We start from the raw sequence: 18145 nt of genomic DNA on the forward strand, positions 1-18145 counted from the left end.
TTTCATTTAGAGATTATAGGAGCTCTATGATATTAGTCCCATTCTACAGATAAAGAAATATAAATGGCTTTCTCAGATAAAGGGATTTAGTCCACGCTAGGCCTGGATTTTATCTGTTTCTGAATGACTCCTGTCAAGTGCCCATCTGTACATTTACCTGAGCTTATGTCTTACTTGGACTGACAAGCAGGGAGACTTTTCAGTAGTAGTAAGTCAGAGCTAAAGGACCTATGGGGTTTAGGGAGCAACTGTCCCCTCTGTTTATTGAAGAGGCATTGATCTTGGATCAAAAAGAAATCAAGCAGTGAAATAGGCTCTGATGTATAAATTCACAATGAAATATTGAAAAAAGTTAAAATGAAAAACTGAATAAATAAAAGTTTCAATTAAAAGTAAATAGCTGCTTTAAATCTTTAACCAAGATTCATCTTTAAAATGTAAATGAGCTAGAGAAAAATGAGATGCATTTCAGGACTTTGTTCTTTTCCTGTTTGGTATCAAATTATACTATCCCCTTGAGAGGAAGCCACTTTTTTTGAAATGTCAAAAATCTCAAACCTTTCTTGTCCAGACTCAAATGTCCCTAACTCTGCTTTGAAGCAAGTTGAGGGATATGCAAGACATGTCGAATTTTGTGGCAATCTGTGTTTAGCTAAACTTTGATCACAATTTGAGGTGAGAAGACAGAAACACAATACTTGCCTGGAGCAGTTTTGGGCTGTTCGCCTCAGGGGAATCTCCAATGGAGGGGGGGAGACAAAATGATACAACTTTATTTCCAGACTACAGTTTCTCTAACGTGGGACACCCACCATCCCTGGAGTGCAGCCCTCCCACGCCCGTGCCACCTTGTGGAGGATGTTTTGCGATGGGCTCTGCACTGTCTCACACCTCACAGGGTGCCTTCCATTTTTCCCAGTGGTCTCCTGTCGCCTCCTGGTCACTTACTCCACAGCCTGTCCTGAATGGACCATGTGGAATAATGGAATGAACTCTGAGATAGACAACAGCATTTAGGTTCTGGTCTGGCACTGATACTTGCTAGCTACACGGCCTCTCTAACCCATCCCCTCTTCCTTGTAGCAGTGGAGTGGAGGGTCGTACTGTGCAATTTTTGATTCCATCACTAATCTGGGTGGGATCTCAGGAAGGTGCCGTCTGTTCTGAGGCCTTAGTTTCCTTATCTCCAGAAGAAAGTCTGGCAAGGGCATCATTCTCAAGAAAAATCTGACGCTTGTAAAAGGTGAAAAGCTACTGTTACTCTTTTAATGTACAGTTAAAGCACATCTTAGAAATAGTACGTTGTGTACATAAGCAAGTATGCAAGATATGTAAGATGTTTAAATTTCCTAAGTGGAATGTGGTTAGAGAAAAATGAATGTTTAAAAGGCTTCTCACAAGATTATTTTCAAATGTTGACAAACCCTGTGCTACAGAGGGACTCAACATTTTCTGGTTTCTTAAAAATATGTGACTATCATTGTATCCTAAAATTCTTGTCTGTTGCATGATTATTCTAAGCTTCCAATCTTCATTCCAGCACCGAGACACAGTAGTTTTAAGTCTCAGCTCCCCGCATCAGAGTGCTGCTTTGGAGTCTACTTCCTATCTCGTTCCCTGCTAATGCATTTGGAAAGCAGCAGAAAGTGGCTCAAGTGCTTGTGCCCTGTCACATGTGTGGGATGTAAGATGTAGTTCTTGATGCTGCATTTAAGCTTAGCCCAGCCGTGGCGATTGGGGGAGTAAACCATCAGATGAAATGTCAGTCTCTCTCTCTGTATCTCTCTCCATCTCTCTGTCTCTCCCTCTTGAACAGCCTTTCAAATAATTTTTAAAAACATTTAAAATAGATTGCAACATCATACAAGGTCCTATCTTTTCCATAGTTTTGTTTTTTTTAATCTAGCGTGTTTGGGCCTGGCATGGTGGCCTAGTGACTAAATTTCTCACCTTGCATGCACCAGGATCCCATATAGGTGTCAGTTTGTATCATGGATGCTCTGCTTCCCTTCCAGCTCAGTGCTTGTGGCCTGGGAAAGCAGTAGAGGATGGCCCAAAGTGTTGGGATGCTGCATCTGCATGAGAGACCCAAAAGAAGCTCCTAGTTCCTGGCTCCTGGCTTTGAATTAGTTCAGCTCAGGTTATTGCAGGCACATGGGGAATGAGCCAGCAAATGGAAGATCTTTCTCTTTGTCCCTCCTTCTCTCTGTAAATCTGCCTTTCCAACATTAAAAAAAAAAAAAAAACTTTAAGACAAGTAACATTTTCATGCACAATTAAGGAGATGACTTTGTTAAATACAGCCATTGAAACTTCTTGTCTTCTTTGCTATCTAATTCCTAGAGTCATTTTCATCTCGCACAATTTTGTGGATTATGATACATCTGCCACTCCTTTTCACATCCCTAAGTTACTCCCTAAGTGGCCACAAGGGGCAGAGCTGAGCCAATCTGAAGCCAGGAGCTCCCTCTCAGTTCCCATGCAGGTGCATGGTCCCAAGGTTTTGGGTCATCTTCTGCTGCTTTCGCAGGCCACAAGCAGAGAGCTGCGTGGGAAGTGGAGCTGCCGGGACAGGAACTGACACCCATAGTGGAACCCAACAGATAAAAATGCGAGGATTTAGCCACGAGGCCATCATGCTGGGCTCACCGCTCTCTCTTTCAACTCCAGTTTTGCAGTTCAGTCACTCACTAGTTAAAGATGTTCCGGTTGGTTGTGTATAGTAGCATATGATCAAGGACCTGGGCCTTTGCGGAAGGGCAAAGGTGGAGTGAATACACCATTCAGGATCTTTTAGGCTGAGAGTGGGTGTGATTCTCAGTTCACTACAGTTTGTCTTCTGTCCTACATTACAAGAAAGTCATTCCTTCCAGGTCCAAAACCCTGAGACATAGGATCTGTGGTACCCTGAGGGTGATGAACAAGGAGCCCTTGTATTATTTTACACTCACAGCAAGAGGACAAAAACAAAACTGAATCCTTTGGGCCAAAAGTGTCTTTGCTCCTCGTTTGTGCAGACCAGCTTTCAGTCAAACAAGCCTTCATTCCCCTGCTCACCACGTACCACTGTGACCACCGCCTTCTTTTGAAAACATCTCTTCATGGTTCTCAGAGGTCTGTCTCCTGATTGGAGGTATAATCAAAGGATTTGCAGCTGCCGTCTGGCTCTCCAGGCAGTTTTGTCTGGTGATACCTCCTTCCGTGGTATTTTTAGCTCTCATCTGTAGCTTTCTGCTGCTGTAGGTGCTGATGGGCCTCTGGCTTTTCAGAGAACATTATAGAGTGGCCTGAGCTCCCAAGCTTACCCCTGAACTAGGCTGCACAATTACACAAGCAGTCTTATAATCAACGTAATTGAAGATCAGAGTTAATGAGGACCTCCGTGCCCATGTGAGTCCCCTGAGCAACACGGGGCTTCGGATGCTAGATAAGGAAATCATTGGGCTGAACTGAAAATCCATTTGGCTAATTAGATGGTGTGTATACCCATAATCCTGTAGGAGAAACACATATATGTATATTTAAAAATAAGGAAACATGACATTTTGAAGTTGAGATTTTGGCAGAAATTCCTTTCAGAGTCATTGCTCTCTGGGGAGGTCTGTGGATATAAAGAGGAATCTTAACACTCAGAAAAAAAAAGTGAGGGAAGAGAAGTTTTAATACAAAATTAAGAAAATAAAACAAGGGCTCAGGGGAAAACTAACAATATGGATGCTTGGAATAATGTATGTGTATTCTTTTGCTATATACATATATACATATATATATATATAAATTACATTGCATTATGTGAGACAGTTTAATAGGCTCTGGGATTCCCCCAACCCCTCCCCCCATGGTGGATTCCTCCACCTTGTTGCTGTATTACATTTCAAATTCAGTCCAGATTCTTTCATTGCAAGTGTATACCAAGCATAGAGTCCAGCATCTTATTGTCCAGATAAATACCAACATCTTTTCAGAGATTGCTGCTTGAGATTCCTCAGCTTTAGTGATGTTCTGTTTCTGCACCTTACCTCCTGCTCTGGCTGTACAACCTACTGATCCCTATCTTCTGAACCCAGATGATACCCTAAGAACTTTGATGGTTATGCAGTCTAACAAACATGGCCTTTGTCACCAAGAAATACATAGTTCAGGGTGGGCATTTAGTCTAGCAGTTAAGATATTGGTTAAGATGCCAGGGATTCCCTTAAGAATGCCCGGATTTGTTTCCCAGCTTTGGGTCCTGACTTCAGCTTTCTGCTAATGCATGCTAATGCAGATACCAGTGATGACGCTCACGATTTGGTTCCTGCATTTGAGAGCCCTGGATTGAATTTTAGGCTCCTTGGGTTGGTTCATTTGGTTCTTAATTTTTGTGAGCATTTCAGGAGAAAATGAGTAGATGGGAGCTTGTGCGTGTATATTCTCTCTGTGTGTGTGTGTGTGTGTGTGTGTGTGTGTGTGTGTGTGTGTGTACATATATCAAAGCATGCACAGTCTTGTGACAGGTGTTTGGCCTAGTAATCAAGACAGCATGTGGGATGCTTGCATCCCACATCAGAATGCTCAGATCTGATTTCCACTTCTTATTCCTGACTCTAGCTTCCTGCTAATGAAGGCCCTGGGAAGCAGTGGCAATGGCTGTAGGTTATTGTCACCAACTTGCAAGTTTTGAGTTGAGTTATTCACACCTGGCTTCAGCTTGACTGTTGCTGGTTTTTGTTGAGTAAACCCATGATTGGGGGGGGGGGCACTTGTATGCTCTCTCAGACGGTTGCTCCCCTTATTTCTGGAATCAGTATATTTTGACACATGACCTTAGAGTAGGCAATTGGTGTAATGCTGAGTTTCTGTTTAGAATGCCCACGTTCTATATTGGTGTGCCTGTGTTTGAGTTTTGGTCCCAATTCAAATGCAAGTTTTCTGTTAATGCCATTCTAGGAGGTAGAAAATGACGGCTCAAGTGCTTTTTCTTTGCCACCTACCTAGGAGATGTGAATTGCACTGTGAGCTCCTAGCATTGCCCTGGTTCAGCCCCTGTTATTGCTGGCATTTAGAATGGAAAAATCTCCTGTCTGTCTATGTTTGTTTTTCCCTTCTAGTATTTTTTTATTTAAAAAGTACACAATCTAGTAGAGAGGACATGCCGGAGACCTACCATATCTGATCATCCTTTGTGCTCCATAAATTCTCAGTAGAGAAACATCAGATTGTATTCAGCCAGCACCCAGGGTAGTATCTCAGTGAATAAATGAATCTGTGACATAGTGTATATGAGAACAGATGCTGGCTGAGTGGAATAGTTCAGTAAGGAAAATAACATGTATGAGCCAGATCTAGAATCAACCTCAAGGTGTGATGCCTTGTAGGTTGTCATGTGCCCTGGAGAGGATAGACCAGTGCGCTCTGTCCTTCACCTTTGGCATCGCTTGTTCTCCTTCATCCTTCACAGTTTCATTAAAGGTCAGCTTTTCACTGATTTCTCTCTGAGGTCCCTTAGGCTTCTTATATACAAAGGCAATGTCTTTCCCTTGCGGGCAGTTCTTAACAAAGCCCATGTACACATGTTTGACCTCTTCGTCTCATTTATCATTTTCTCAATAGATTCAGCCTTTCCCCATCTCTGTTTCTTACACAGGGAAAGTTTTATAAATGTTGATTAAGAGAACACATTTTATATGAATTGATATCTGCTGACTCTCTGTCATGGCATCCCCCTACCTTTGTTGCTTTTTTTGCAATCCATTTGACAGGGCTGCAGGGTAAAAGAGTTGCTCAAAAGTTGCCATAATGAAAATCAAGTTCTAGATTGAAATTAGGAAGATTATGAAGGGCTAGACATCTTGTTCTCAAAATGTGAAAAGAAAAATAACTGTCAAATCAATGAGTAGGCATTCTTGCTTTACAACTCCATGATGAAGTGACTTGCAATTCCCCCTAGTCAAGCATGGAACTTCGATCTCATTAATATAGTTGGCACTCACTAAACTCCAAGTATGTGCCGAGCATATTACTGAGAGCTTGACTGATAAGAATTAATGAATCATGAACTCTTCCTTGTAGGAAATCACAGACCATCAGAAAAAGCAAAGGTGCTCTAGAAATACATGAAATGGTCAAAAAGGAAATCACAGACGACTGGAGAAGTGAAACAGTCATGGAAAGTAACCCAACCAAAAACCTGGTTCTCAATATTATTCCCTAAAGGAACCGAAAATCCAATAGTCAGTCTATTGCTCTAGTTTGAAGGTTGAAAATTCTTGATTCACATAATAGACACATTTGCCGCAATGACTTTCTCTCTGAACTTCATGCTGTTCTTCCTGAGAGTTGGAAAGATTAAGTGGTCAAACTGTGTAGTACATCTCTGGGTGAACAGAGTGATCATTCAAAGCTGACTTTTAATTCTATATGGTCTCTTTTTAAAAAAAGAGTTAAGGATAATCTGCTATATTCATTCAGGCTGTTATAACACAATTGTATAGACTAGAAGTTATAACCTATAGAGATTTATTTCTCACCGTTCTTGAAGTTGGTAAATCCAAGATCAGGGTGCCAATATATTAGGTGTGTGGTGATGGCCTGAATCATAGGCTGTCATCTTCTCACGGTGTCAACACATGTGAGAAGGGGTGCTGCAGGTCTCTGATGTCTCTTCTACAAGGACTAATCTATTCATGAGCTTGACACCTCCCAAGGACTGGACCTCCAAATAGCATCATGCTGGGAATTAGATATTAACATGTACAGGTTGGGAGGATACAATAGTCAAGTTGTATCTTTTTGCAAGGAGATTTGTCTTTCTCAGAACTGATAGAGATCTGCTGACTAGGACTGCATCGAAATCTTCCATGTTTGTAAGAACTCCAAATAAAAATCGAGATAGCTCCCTGAGTTGCTGTTCCACAGTATGCTCAAGACTTCACACACTAAAATGGATATTGTGTTGCACTCCAAGCTCCAGTTGGAAATGAGGCACTCATTGCCCCAGCTGCCAGAAATGTTGCTGCTTCAAGCCTCTCAGCTGAGACCATCCTGAAGATATGTTTTCAATTGAAAGAAACCACCTGACTCAAGGTTACATGGCTTCATCAGTGATAGGATGTATCCAATTGCTTGTCAATGTGGTGCCACAAAGGTCTGCTACTGTTCTCTTGATTTGTAACTATTCTGCAAGACCATACCAGATCCAGAGTTCCCCACAGCATCAGCTGAGGAGGATGCAGTCACTGCAGGGCAATTCAACTCTTTCCTTGACTCAGACCCTCTTTGATTATCCCCTTACTAAATTAAGCCCTAAAGTCTCCACATAGAAATCTCCACTTTTGCGCTTGTTTTCCAGTGACCTTGACATAAGATAAATGCATTATCACTTTTTAAAAAGGCAAATTCATAGAAAGAAGGAGAAACAGAGAGAAAAAGATCTTTCATCCACTGATTCACTTTCTAAATGGCCGCAATGGCTGAATGGCTGGACATGAGCTGGTCTGAAACTAGAAGCCAGGTGCCTCTTCTGGGTCTTTTCCGTGGGTTCAGGGTCACGAGAACTTGAGCCATCCTCTGTTGCTTTTCCAGCCATAAGCAGGGAACTGGATGGGAAGTGGAGCAGCCGGGACATGAACTGGTGCCTCTATGGGATGCCAGCAGTTGAAGGTAGAGAACTAGCCTGTTTAGCCATGGTGCTGGCCCCCTTCATTATAACTTTCAATCTTTCTATCAGTCCTGTGAAAGAGCATAAGTATCCATGATTTCCACTTGAGATAAGTGAACATTTTCTTGCCCAAGTTAAGAGGATCTAGTAATACAGAATGAGGATCTGAGCTGTTCTCTTGTCCTTATATTCTCTTTATCACTGCACTGTGTAGCTTTCTTGCAGAAGTAGGATTAACCAAACTCAGCCCTGGGATACAATTCAATATCCATTCCTCAATCTCTAGTGAGAATAAATACAAGAATTATCCATTTAAACAGCATGACTGTGCTTTTTAAAAGAAAAATCTGTCGTCGATACTGATGTTCAGTGCCTTGCTCAAGGACCCATGTGACAACGTTTCAGCTTGGGCTTAGTTCCACAGGGGAAAATATGGCTTTGCAGACAGATTTGCATATTGTCTCCTGCCAGAAAGTTGAAATTATGGAATCCAACAGACTTTCTGTTTTTGTCCCCCTGTAACTGCCAAGAACTTCAGGGCTAACTTTAAACGTGGTCATTCCCTTAACTCAAAGCCTAGTCGTTTCTTCTCTGTTGCTTCCTGTGGAGATCTGTTTCATGCACATGACGTAAGACATCGTGTTGTCCACCATGCTTTTAATTGGAAGCCCCTTGCATACAGTGATAAGAATTGTAGTGGTTGTGTGAGTTAGCAAAAATGATTGTGGCCTGCCAAGCACTTAACAAAACTTCTCTACCCATCATCTTAGATGCTCAGGTGTTCAGGTGTGGTTTTGTGGGATACTGCCACCATGGCCATTGTTCATACGACCACAGCTGGGGCCCTGAGCCAATGATTCCAACATTAGATGAGCAAGCAGAGTCTGATGTGACTGATGGAGAAGTTCCTTTGAAACCTATGTGATGTTTTTTAAACTCATTTTCCTTTTGAAGAATTTAATTGCATATGTAGAAACAATTTGGGGTTCATGGTGAGGCAAATGCTATAAGAGAAACTGAATCATTTTTGTTACTAAACATAATTATGTTTTTAAAAAATTGTTTTCTCTTTTACTTATTTCAAAGGCAGAGATGGAGGAAAGGAGAGGCTGCAAGAAAGGAGACGAGAGGAAAAGAGACAGAAAGAGAAATCTTCTATCCATGGGTTCATTCTCAAATGACTGCAATGGCTGTGGCTGGGCTGAACCATGGTTCAGATTTGTGAATTTGATCTGCATCTTCTATGTGGGTAGCAGGGATCCAATTACATGGTTCATTGCCTGCTATGTCCCATGGTGCACATTAATAGGAAACTAGACTTGGGTGTAGAGCCAGGATTCAACCCCAGGCATTCAGATATTAGAGGCAGGCTATCCCAAGCAGCATTTAAACCACTCTGTCAGATGAGCATCTGTGATACTCTATTTAAAGTCTTTTGCATCTAAGATTCCTAGATCTGCCATACCAAGTTTAGCTTTGCAAATCTTGGTCCTTTTTGGACTCTTTATTTTCCCCTTATGAAATCCTACCTGTTAATTTTATTGCTACCTACATAGTTCAGCCATACTACTCATAGGCAGCCATCCCAAATATGCTTTCATTTATTGCCCCCATCAGGACTGTGTATGCAAAAGTGTGTGTGCATAGGTGTATGTGTGTGAGTTGTGTATGTAATACTATGCATGACTATGTATATCCACTATGTGTGGATACATGTAGACATGCTGTCCATATAGATAAACACATGAGGACCATTTCAAAGCAAACACTACAAAGTAGAGCTTTTTCTTTAGCCTGAAATGCTTTCAAGAACAAATTGAAACCATCGCTGATGCATTGATAAAAACAAAAATCATTTTTTAGCTGTTTCCAAAGCAAATCTGACTTGCTACACTTGCTATCAGTCCCCTGTGACAGGAGCTGGCTAGGGCTGGGTCATAGCTGATCCTTATTGGTAGAAGCTACAGGGTCCATTTGCTCTTAAACTTCATGCATCCCTATTAGTTCCCAATATTAAAGCATTTTTCATTGTGTAAGTGCTACATTTTTCAATAGAAGTGCTGGGGACTTCTTTGAAAACTTCCTTTCTCTGTCACTAGGTGTTCATGTGTGTGTGCTTCTCTGTGTTTTTCTTCCTATTCATCTCAGAATACCAAGCAGAACAGAATGCAGCTTGGTCAGGAGAACTCTGTGCTTTTTCCCTTAGACTCAGCCAGTTGACCTCTCCTGTTGCTCTCACCCTGTACTGACCCCTGAGGACCCTTATCCTAGAAGGGATGTCTGGGTGATTATTAATAGCTTGTCTTCCTTTGGGCAAAAAAAAAAAGTCTTAATCATTTTTTACTGGTGCACATGCCATGCTGTATGAAACAGGTTAATCCTCCACTTGCAACACTGGGCATCCCATATGGAAACTATTCAAATTCCAGCTACTCCACTTCCAATCCAGCTCCCTGCTAATGACCTGGGAAAGCAGTGGAGATTGGTTCAAGTCCCTGGGCCCCCACATCTATGAGGGAAACCTGGGAGAAGTTCCTGGCATTTGACCAGCCCAACTTGAGTTGTTTGGGCCATTTTGGGAGTGATCCAGCACATAGAATTTCTCTCTCTTTCCTTCTCTCTGTAATTCTGCCGTGGAAGTGCAAATACATCTTTCTGAAGATTAAGATAACCATTGTTTACTAGAATAATTAAGCTTTGGTTAAACATTATATCTATATTAATACATTTCATTCTCCCAAAAAATGTCCTAAGATGGGTCCCTTTAATAGTTTCATTTACACATGAACAGACAAGGCTCAGAGGTATTGAGTGATTTGCCCAGAGTCAGTGGCTGGTAACGAATGACCCAGGATTTGAACACATGTTCTGCTTAGTTGTAATAACTATTAGGCTGAACACTGTCTCATATCTTATTTTATCTGTCCATATTTGTTCTGACACTATGACCTGCACATTATATATGCTGTGTAAAATGCTTATAGATTAGTGAGATCAGATAACTAGATGGGTGAGTGAGGGATACTGTGGGCTGTGTATGACCTCTCTGTTTCTATAGTACCAAGAGCTAACCCCTAACATTGAGGAGAAAGTAGCTGTCTTTCTCTCTGTTCACCCATAGGAAGCAGCTTCGTGGTGAGTGAAGGGAGCTACCTGGACATCTCTGATTGGCTAAACCCGGCCAAGCTGTCCCTGTATTACCAGATCAATGCCACATCCCCATGGGTGAGAGACCTCTGTGGACAGAGGACAACAGATGCCTGCGAGCAGCTGTGCGACCCGGAAACAGGTGAGCCATGGGATGTGAGAACGGGCCGGGGACAGAGGGAACCAAAGTGTGGGGCAAAGGAGGGTCTGAGCTCCATCCTGCTTAAAGAAACATGGGTTCTTCTTTATTTTTATTTACTTATTCATTTGAATATCAGAGATACAACAGAGGAATGAGACAACCGGAAGAGTGAGAATGGCTTCTAAGCCATTCACAAGAACTTGAGGCAAAGGTCCATCAGTTCACTTGATTCTTGACCTCTGTCTTTGCCTGGGAAGAGGAAATTCTCAGAGAACCACAGGATCTCAGAATGATAAAGGACCCTGGAAAACTTCTAGGTTTGACTTCCTCAAATCAGAGAGTCTGAGTACCATCTGAAAGCCCTGAGTTCAGCTCAGCTGAAAGTCTTTAGAAAACAGTTGCCTATCTGTGAGTGCCAGAGAATAGATCCTAATCCACAAACCGGCTATTAGGCTTAAATGAGATAATAGATTAAAAATGGAAATTTCCCTTGCACTGGGGACATGGCAATTTTTTAAAAAAAGTAAAAACCTGTACCTACTGAATCTTGCATCCTAGTATAGGAGTGAACTGGGTTTCAGAAAAGCAAAGAGGCCCTTCAGCTAAGCAAGAAGTCTGCCCGAGTTGTCCTCTCTGTCTTAGCCCATTTAGGTGTGATATTCTGCTTCTAATGCACAGTGATCTCCATAACAGAAGATATGACCAGACCACACTGAGTATATGGAAGAATGTGTAGAACTAGAGATATAGTCAAGAACGTTTATGCCATGCTTCTGTATAAGTTAGACTTATATTCAAAATGGATTCTAAAGCAACATAAAATTATTATAAGAATTAACTATGAATATTTGTCCTTTTTGGACTGGCTTATTTCACTGAGCATAATGGTTTCTAGTTGGGACCATTTTTTTTTTTTTGCAAATGGTAGGATTCCATTCCTGTTATGATGGCATAGTATACATAGAGTAGATGTACCACAGTTTCTTTATTTAGTCACCTGTTGGCACGTATCTGGGTTGTTTCATGTCTTTGCTATTATAAATTGATGCTGCTATATAGTGTTACAAATTGCTTTCTTACATGCAGGTTTTATTTCATTTGGATATATTCCCATGGAGTGGGATAGCTAGGTCATATGGTAGACCAATTCTCAGTTGTCTGAACATTCTCCATATTGATATAAGACAGCCTTCATGTAAAGTGCAAAATAGATGTATTGGTATTCAGGTATATACATGCATCCTCATAGATGAACTATTTACTGATGTCTGGCATACTGGGAAGTGAATCTCTAATCTCAAATAAAGGAGGACTGCCAATGAAACAGTTAACTATACCTTGGCAGGATGATGTTTGCTTATAATGCTGTGAAATGCTTATTGCAGGAAGTAAAGCTTGTAACTGTTACTAAAGGACTATAACACCGTGTTAATATAGGAGAGGAAAATAGAGCAAGAGGAAGGAGAAGGAAGAATCCATATACCTACAAAATATATCATGGAAAACAAAACAATAATAATAGGGAATTGACTATCAGCATACTTTGTCAGATTCAGAGAAGTCTCAAGAGACCAAAATTTGCAAGTTGAGTACATCTAGATGGTAGTTAACCCCATGAGATGAATTTTATTTACATTAAATATTCAGCAGATAGGTAATATTTTATTTGTAGTGGATACCCAGAGAGTGATAGATTTACTATCTACAAATAAGGAAATGGGAGTCAGAGAAAAGAAAGTCAGAAGCCAACATAGGATTAGATCCCGGATCACCCTATTCCTCGCGTGTCATACATCTCTACAATTTTGCATTGGGATATTTTCTCTGAAACTTCATCTCCATTCCTGGGAGTCTGGCTGGCTTGCCTGAAAGACTCAGTACATGGATACTACCACAAGAGTCTCTGTACAAAGGGGACAGTGGGCTGTGTGCTCTGTGCTGTACCCCAATTCAAAAGGTTGGTTCTTCCTGGTCAACGCTTCCTGTTCTACGAGGGGCACCAGTCCCAAAGTAAGGAGATGGCTTCTGCAAGCTAACTTGTGTGTCTGTAACATCAGGCCAAGATTTAGCTTTATGATCAATATTCTCTGTTATCCTTAAATGGGTACATGTTGGTAATATTCACTCAGGCCTCATGGGAACGCTACTTGAAAAGAAATGCAGTTCTTTTTATCTTATTTGACAAGACAACTGAAAGTTCTTTGTCTTAATCAAGGCTTTTAGATGTTAAGCCACCCTAATCTGTATTTGTCCCCTATAACCTTTCTTTACACCTACCTCATCATTTTTCTCACTCAGCAGCTGGGTAAATCCTGATGAAGTCATGTGTTTCTGGATTTGGTCTTACCAGGTTTTCTTGTTTTCTTTTTCTTTCCTTTTAAGGAAAAGAAGATTAATGGTAGATGGGGGAAGAGTATGTCTGCTATGCCTTCCTCTGTGAAGCCCAAGCTAGGCAAGATATGAAAGCCTGAACCTTCTGGTTTCCAAGCTTTTAAAGGCATCTTTATAGTTCCTAGATATCTTCTTCATAAGCCACAGGATTCTAACACTGGATCATCCATGTATTAGAGATGCTAGCCAACTTAGAAAATGGTCTGGTTTTTCCATCAGGACCATGTAATTATACACACACACACGTGCATACACATGCATTTGGAGCTGGTAATGTCACTACAACCAATTAGATCAACTTCTCTAACTTTCTTGCGGAAGAAGTAGATGCATAGGATAGAAAAGTGACAGGACCAATCCCAGGAATCCAGGAACTATACTCTAAACTAGTGCTTTTCATATCTCAATAGACCTAGCAGAGAGAGGGCAATGACATTCAGCATTTCTAACCCATTGTCAGCTCTTGCTGATGCTTCCTATGCAAACACTGCCCTTGTTAGAATGAGGCTCTAAACTCTACCTTAAACAGCCCTCCCCTGTTGTATATGCCAAGGGTTTATTCAATTGCCTTGATGTAAGCATCTTTGCTTCTGCCTCTTCAGCTTTGGCCTCTGTTCATCCTGTGTCATGGGTTCTAGGCATTGATCCCATGTGGTTCTCTTATGCCTCTATCCCTATGGTTATTTTCCTCCAGTTGAAATGTCTTTATCCCTTCAACTAGAAAATCAAGGGTTCCTTTTCTGTTCCCTTTGCATTCAACCCAAACACCCTTCCTCCCATCTCTTTTTCCTTGTGACTCCCCATCTCTTTCTCTCTGATTAAGGGCACTCCTTTCTGCTGTTGTAGACTTCTGTGCTTCCATATGCCACAGTTCTGTCCTTCCACAGAATCATTGTTCTTTTCATGTCTAGGTCCATTTTCAGCCAGTAGACTTTGTTGAAGGTTGCTGAGAGATTCAAAATGTTTTTCTCATCCATTTCTCTATTTTTAAAACTCAGCATAGTCTCTGACATATCATTAGTGGGCAGAGAATAATGAGAAGAGGAAGGAAAGAGGCAATTTCCCTTCTCAATATTGTTGAAATTATTTAATATCCCACGTCTAGTAGCTATTTACGTAAGAACTCAGAATACATATTTTTTCAGTTCTAGAGAAATTGGGTTACAAAAACCATCTTGCTATCAGTCACTTAAACTCTAATATCCCCAAAAGTATCTGTCTTTGCACTGTCCACTCTATTCATCCTCAAAAAGTCCCATAAACACCATTTGCAAAGTCCCATATTGTAAGTAGAGTTCCTCTCTCAACCTGAAATACTGTCTACCCTTTAATCATCACTTTCCACAATCCAGCTCACTTAACAACCTGTCATTTCCTCTCCAGATAATGAATGAGTTATAGAAAATCATGATAGTCCTCTATGAAACACAAATTAGAATCCGAAAATTCCTCTCTGCTAGAATGTGTCTAAAAAATCCAGCAGTGTCTTTAATTTATCCCTGTATTTTTCTCATGTCAAAGCTCAGCAAAATACCTTATCTTGTAAGTCACGCAAGACATAAATGGATGGGCTATCTACAAGTGAGAACTGGAGACAGAAACTTGAGATCCATGAACATATATTTTCACGAGACTTAATTCCGATTCGCTTTGTGAAACTTAGTTTAATTTGTTAGATTCAGTTCAAAACGGTTTTCATAATTGCACATCCCATAAGTCTATGTTGAGTGCTCTGTGAACTCACAAACTGCACAATATTCCTGTCTTCATCATTTTTACATTCTTAAAGGTATAGAAAAACTTCCTATGTAATCATTATATACTCCTGTATAACCACTAAAAAACAGTGTGGTGTAAATCAAGAGTAATGTATTGACCAAGTGCCTCTTTCTTTGAGAAAAGGAAGAAATAGATTGTAAATGAGAATTTCAGGAGATACATCATAGAAAAGATGACCTTTTCGTTTAGCCTTACAGACTGGTGGTAAATATGAAGAGGGTACTTCAGCAGAAGGAACTTGGTTTTACAAAAAAGGGAAACACAAATTAGGATGATTCTACACACCAGGGCCAGGCTCTTGAGCTGGTATCCGCACAGTTAGCTGGTCATGAAAGGAACTGCTGTGGGGAAATAGGATAAGGAGAGACACTAAAAAGGCGAAGGTCCAAAGACTCTTGGAACCAAGACAGGATTTGATGTGACTACATTGAGAACTGAAAAAAGAGAAAACTGCTGTCTGTATTTGTCCCCCATTGTCTTAAGACCTATCTGATTGTCTTTGGACAACTAACTGGCCATTTGTATATCCCTTTGCCTTTCATAAGAAATCAGAATTTGGAGAAAGTCTAGAAAATGGAAACACCCAAGGTCCTGTGTGATTCTAGTCTTAGACCTGTGAGGTGTACTACAGTTTCCAGTAAGGAAACTTCTTCCAGATGAAAAATACATAGAGCTGGATAAAGTCATTAACTCAAGTAGCTTTCGTGTCTTAAAGCTTACCTGAAGGTACTTTTTTTAAAAAAAGATTTATTTATTTTTATTGGAAAGTCAGATATACAGAGAGGAGGAGAGACAGAGAAGATATTCTGTCCAGTGTTTCACTCGCCAAGTGAACGCAACGGCCGGTGCTAAGCCGATCTGAAGCCAGGAGCCCAGAGCTCTTCCAGGTCTCCCACATGGGTGCCGGGTCCCAAGACTGTGCTGTCCTCAACTGCTTTCCCAGGCCACAAGCAGGGAACTGGATGGGAAGTGGGGTCGCCGGGATTAGAACCAGCACCCATATGGGATCCCGGCATGTGCAAGGCAAAGACTTTAACCACTATACTATCACGCCGGGCCCTACTGGAGGCACTTTTAAGAAGGGACATTCCTCCAAAGTGAGGAAGGAATTGCTGAAGATGCTTTGGCCAACTAGTATATAATGTCCTTTGTATGTGGACAAACCTAGCAAGTCTTCTTGGGTGTATGCCATAGCCCAGTTCAAGTACAGTTTGCCAGAGACTCTGACAGTTAGTAGCTCCCACTGTACTGACTATGGAATTGTAATCATGATTTGCAGAAGCTAACTCACAGACTGTACAACACCACTTCCCAGCTCTTTATTCAGTGATGTCATCTTTATATCCTGGAGATTTACTTAGATTTTGGGAGGATTTTACATCAATAAAAGTGATAAGCGCTACAAAATCAGAGTTTATATCCTTCAAAAAGCCAATCATTAAATATTTACCAGCATAGCACTAGATGGTATGGGAACAAACCCATCATGGACTAAATTGAAGGAAGAATTAGCAGTGGTCTGAAATTATCAGAGTGGAGGTATGGGTTCTCTCTAGACCACCATTACTCTCCATCTTTCTGACACAGGAAAAGAAAAACTTGAAGACTAATTGGAATACCCCTGTGAAATTTAACGCCAAACTGATCAAATGATCAGGCTTGTATTATCAATGCCAACATCGTGGATAATAAATATTTTATCGTGAAACAGTTTTATTAAAGTTCTTTACAAGCGTAGAATTACACTAAGTTTGGCACAGGGAAATTTTGACCAAATGACCCTGCGACACACAGCAGGTAACTACAGGTCCTATTTCATTCAACCCCAGATTTACTTGTTCATTTATGTATTTATTCATTCAAGCATTTGGTGAGCCAGAATACATTTGGATTTTTGTGCACAAGTTTTTGCTTCTGTTTACTGGTTGTAGGGCTTGGGACAGATCATTTAAAGTATTGAAACCTCCTTTTGCGTAGCTATAAAATGGAGAAGAGTAACTCATGTGTTCATGGTGCTTGTAAGGACAAAATGAAAGTTAGAATGGACTTAATAAAGTTGCTAATATATGGTGGGCATTCAATACAGAGTGCTTTCTTTCATTTTTATCATCCAGCAATTTAACTACTTGTGTCTTCACTGATTAATTCGCAAGTACATTGTGACATAGTTAATTAAGCAATATACAACTATATTATGTGAGTTGAAAATAACATAAACTCTCTCTGCCTTCTAAGAGTTGACCATACAGTAGAGAAATTTAAACTAGACATTCCTGCCTTTTGGCTTTTCCTTTAGTCCAAGTTGAACGAAAACCATTACAAACTCACATTCCTACTGCCAGCTTTGCAGCATATTTGTCATTTGACCTTCGTAAGTCACACACTGTGAACTTCAGAGTTTTTTCTCTTCAAGAAAGCAGATTAGAAACATATTTATAGTTTAAGAGAGGTCCCTGGACATCATCTAGTCTGATCTAATGAGGAGACCGAGAACCACAAGAACTACGCAGGTTGTCCAATGTCACTCAGTAAATTAGTTTCAGAGTAGAAATTTAAACCCTAAGTAATTCCCAAGATGTTTTCCAGCTCAAAATTCATGTTTCTATGACCTTTTAAGCACTAATAACTTAGTGCATAAGTATGATTGAAACAATTTGTAAATGACATTTATAGCAAATTGAATTTCAGAGTTGGTATGAACTTCAGACATGTTCAGCCATCATATTCAGTTTATTTTTTAAGTCTTCAGCAGCCACTTTTCATTTGTAATAGGATATGAAGTGAGAATGGAGTGAACATGCTTATGCCATACAGCTCTCTTATATCATACTAAATACTTCTACTATTAATAGATTGTTCCTATTCACTGAACCTTGTGCTATTAAAGTTTAAAGGAGCGTAAGAATTCATGAAGTTGTAAAGTCCAAGAATTTACAGATTTTTTTTTAAATCCATGTTTTGGGGGAGATAGGAACACGAGGTTCCTATGTAGGATTAGGTGCATTGATGTCAGCGCCACAAATAGTTCCCATGATGGAATAAGTGTA

At 40.5% G+C, this 18145-nt stretch overlaps 1 protein-coding gene across 1 annotated transcript in view; it reads left to right on the forward strand.

Moving 5' to 3' along the window:
- The window catches only part of ASTN2 (astrotactin 2), a 936573-nt gene that overhangs the window by 382653 nt on the left and 535775 nt on the right, over positions 1 to 18145 (forward strand). Inside the window, exon 7 of the mRNA XM_040963108.1 lies at positions 10761 to 10928. Coding sequence (XP_040819042.1) covers positions 10761 to 10928 — 168 coding nt within the window. The remainder of the gene's footprint in view (positions 1 to 10760; positions 10929 to 18145) is intronic.

Source organism: Ochotona curzoniae, unplaced genomic scaffold (assembly GCF_017591425.1).
Source record: "Ochotona curzoniae isolate NIBS_2020 unplaced genomic scaffold, NIBS_Ocur_1.0 scaffold_3208, whole genome shotgun sequence".
Lineage (NCBI taxonomy): Eukaryota > Metazoa > Chordata > Mammalia > Lagomorpha > Ochotonidae > Ochotona > Ochotona curzoniae.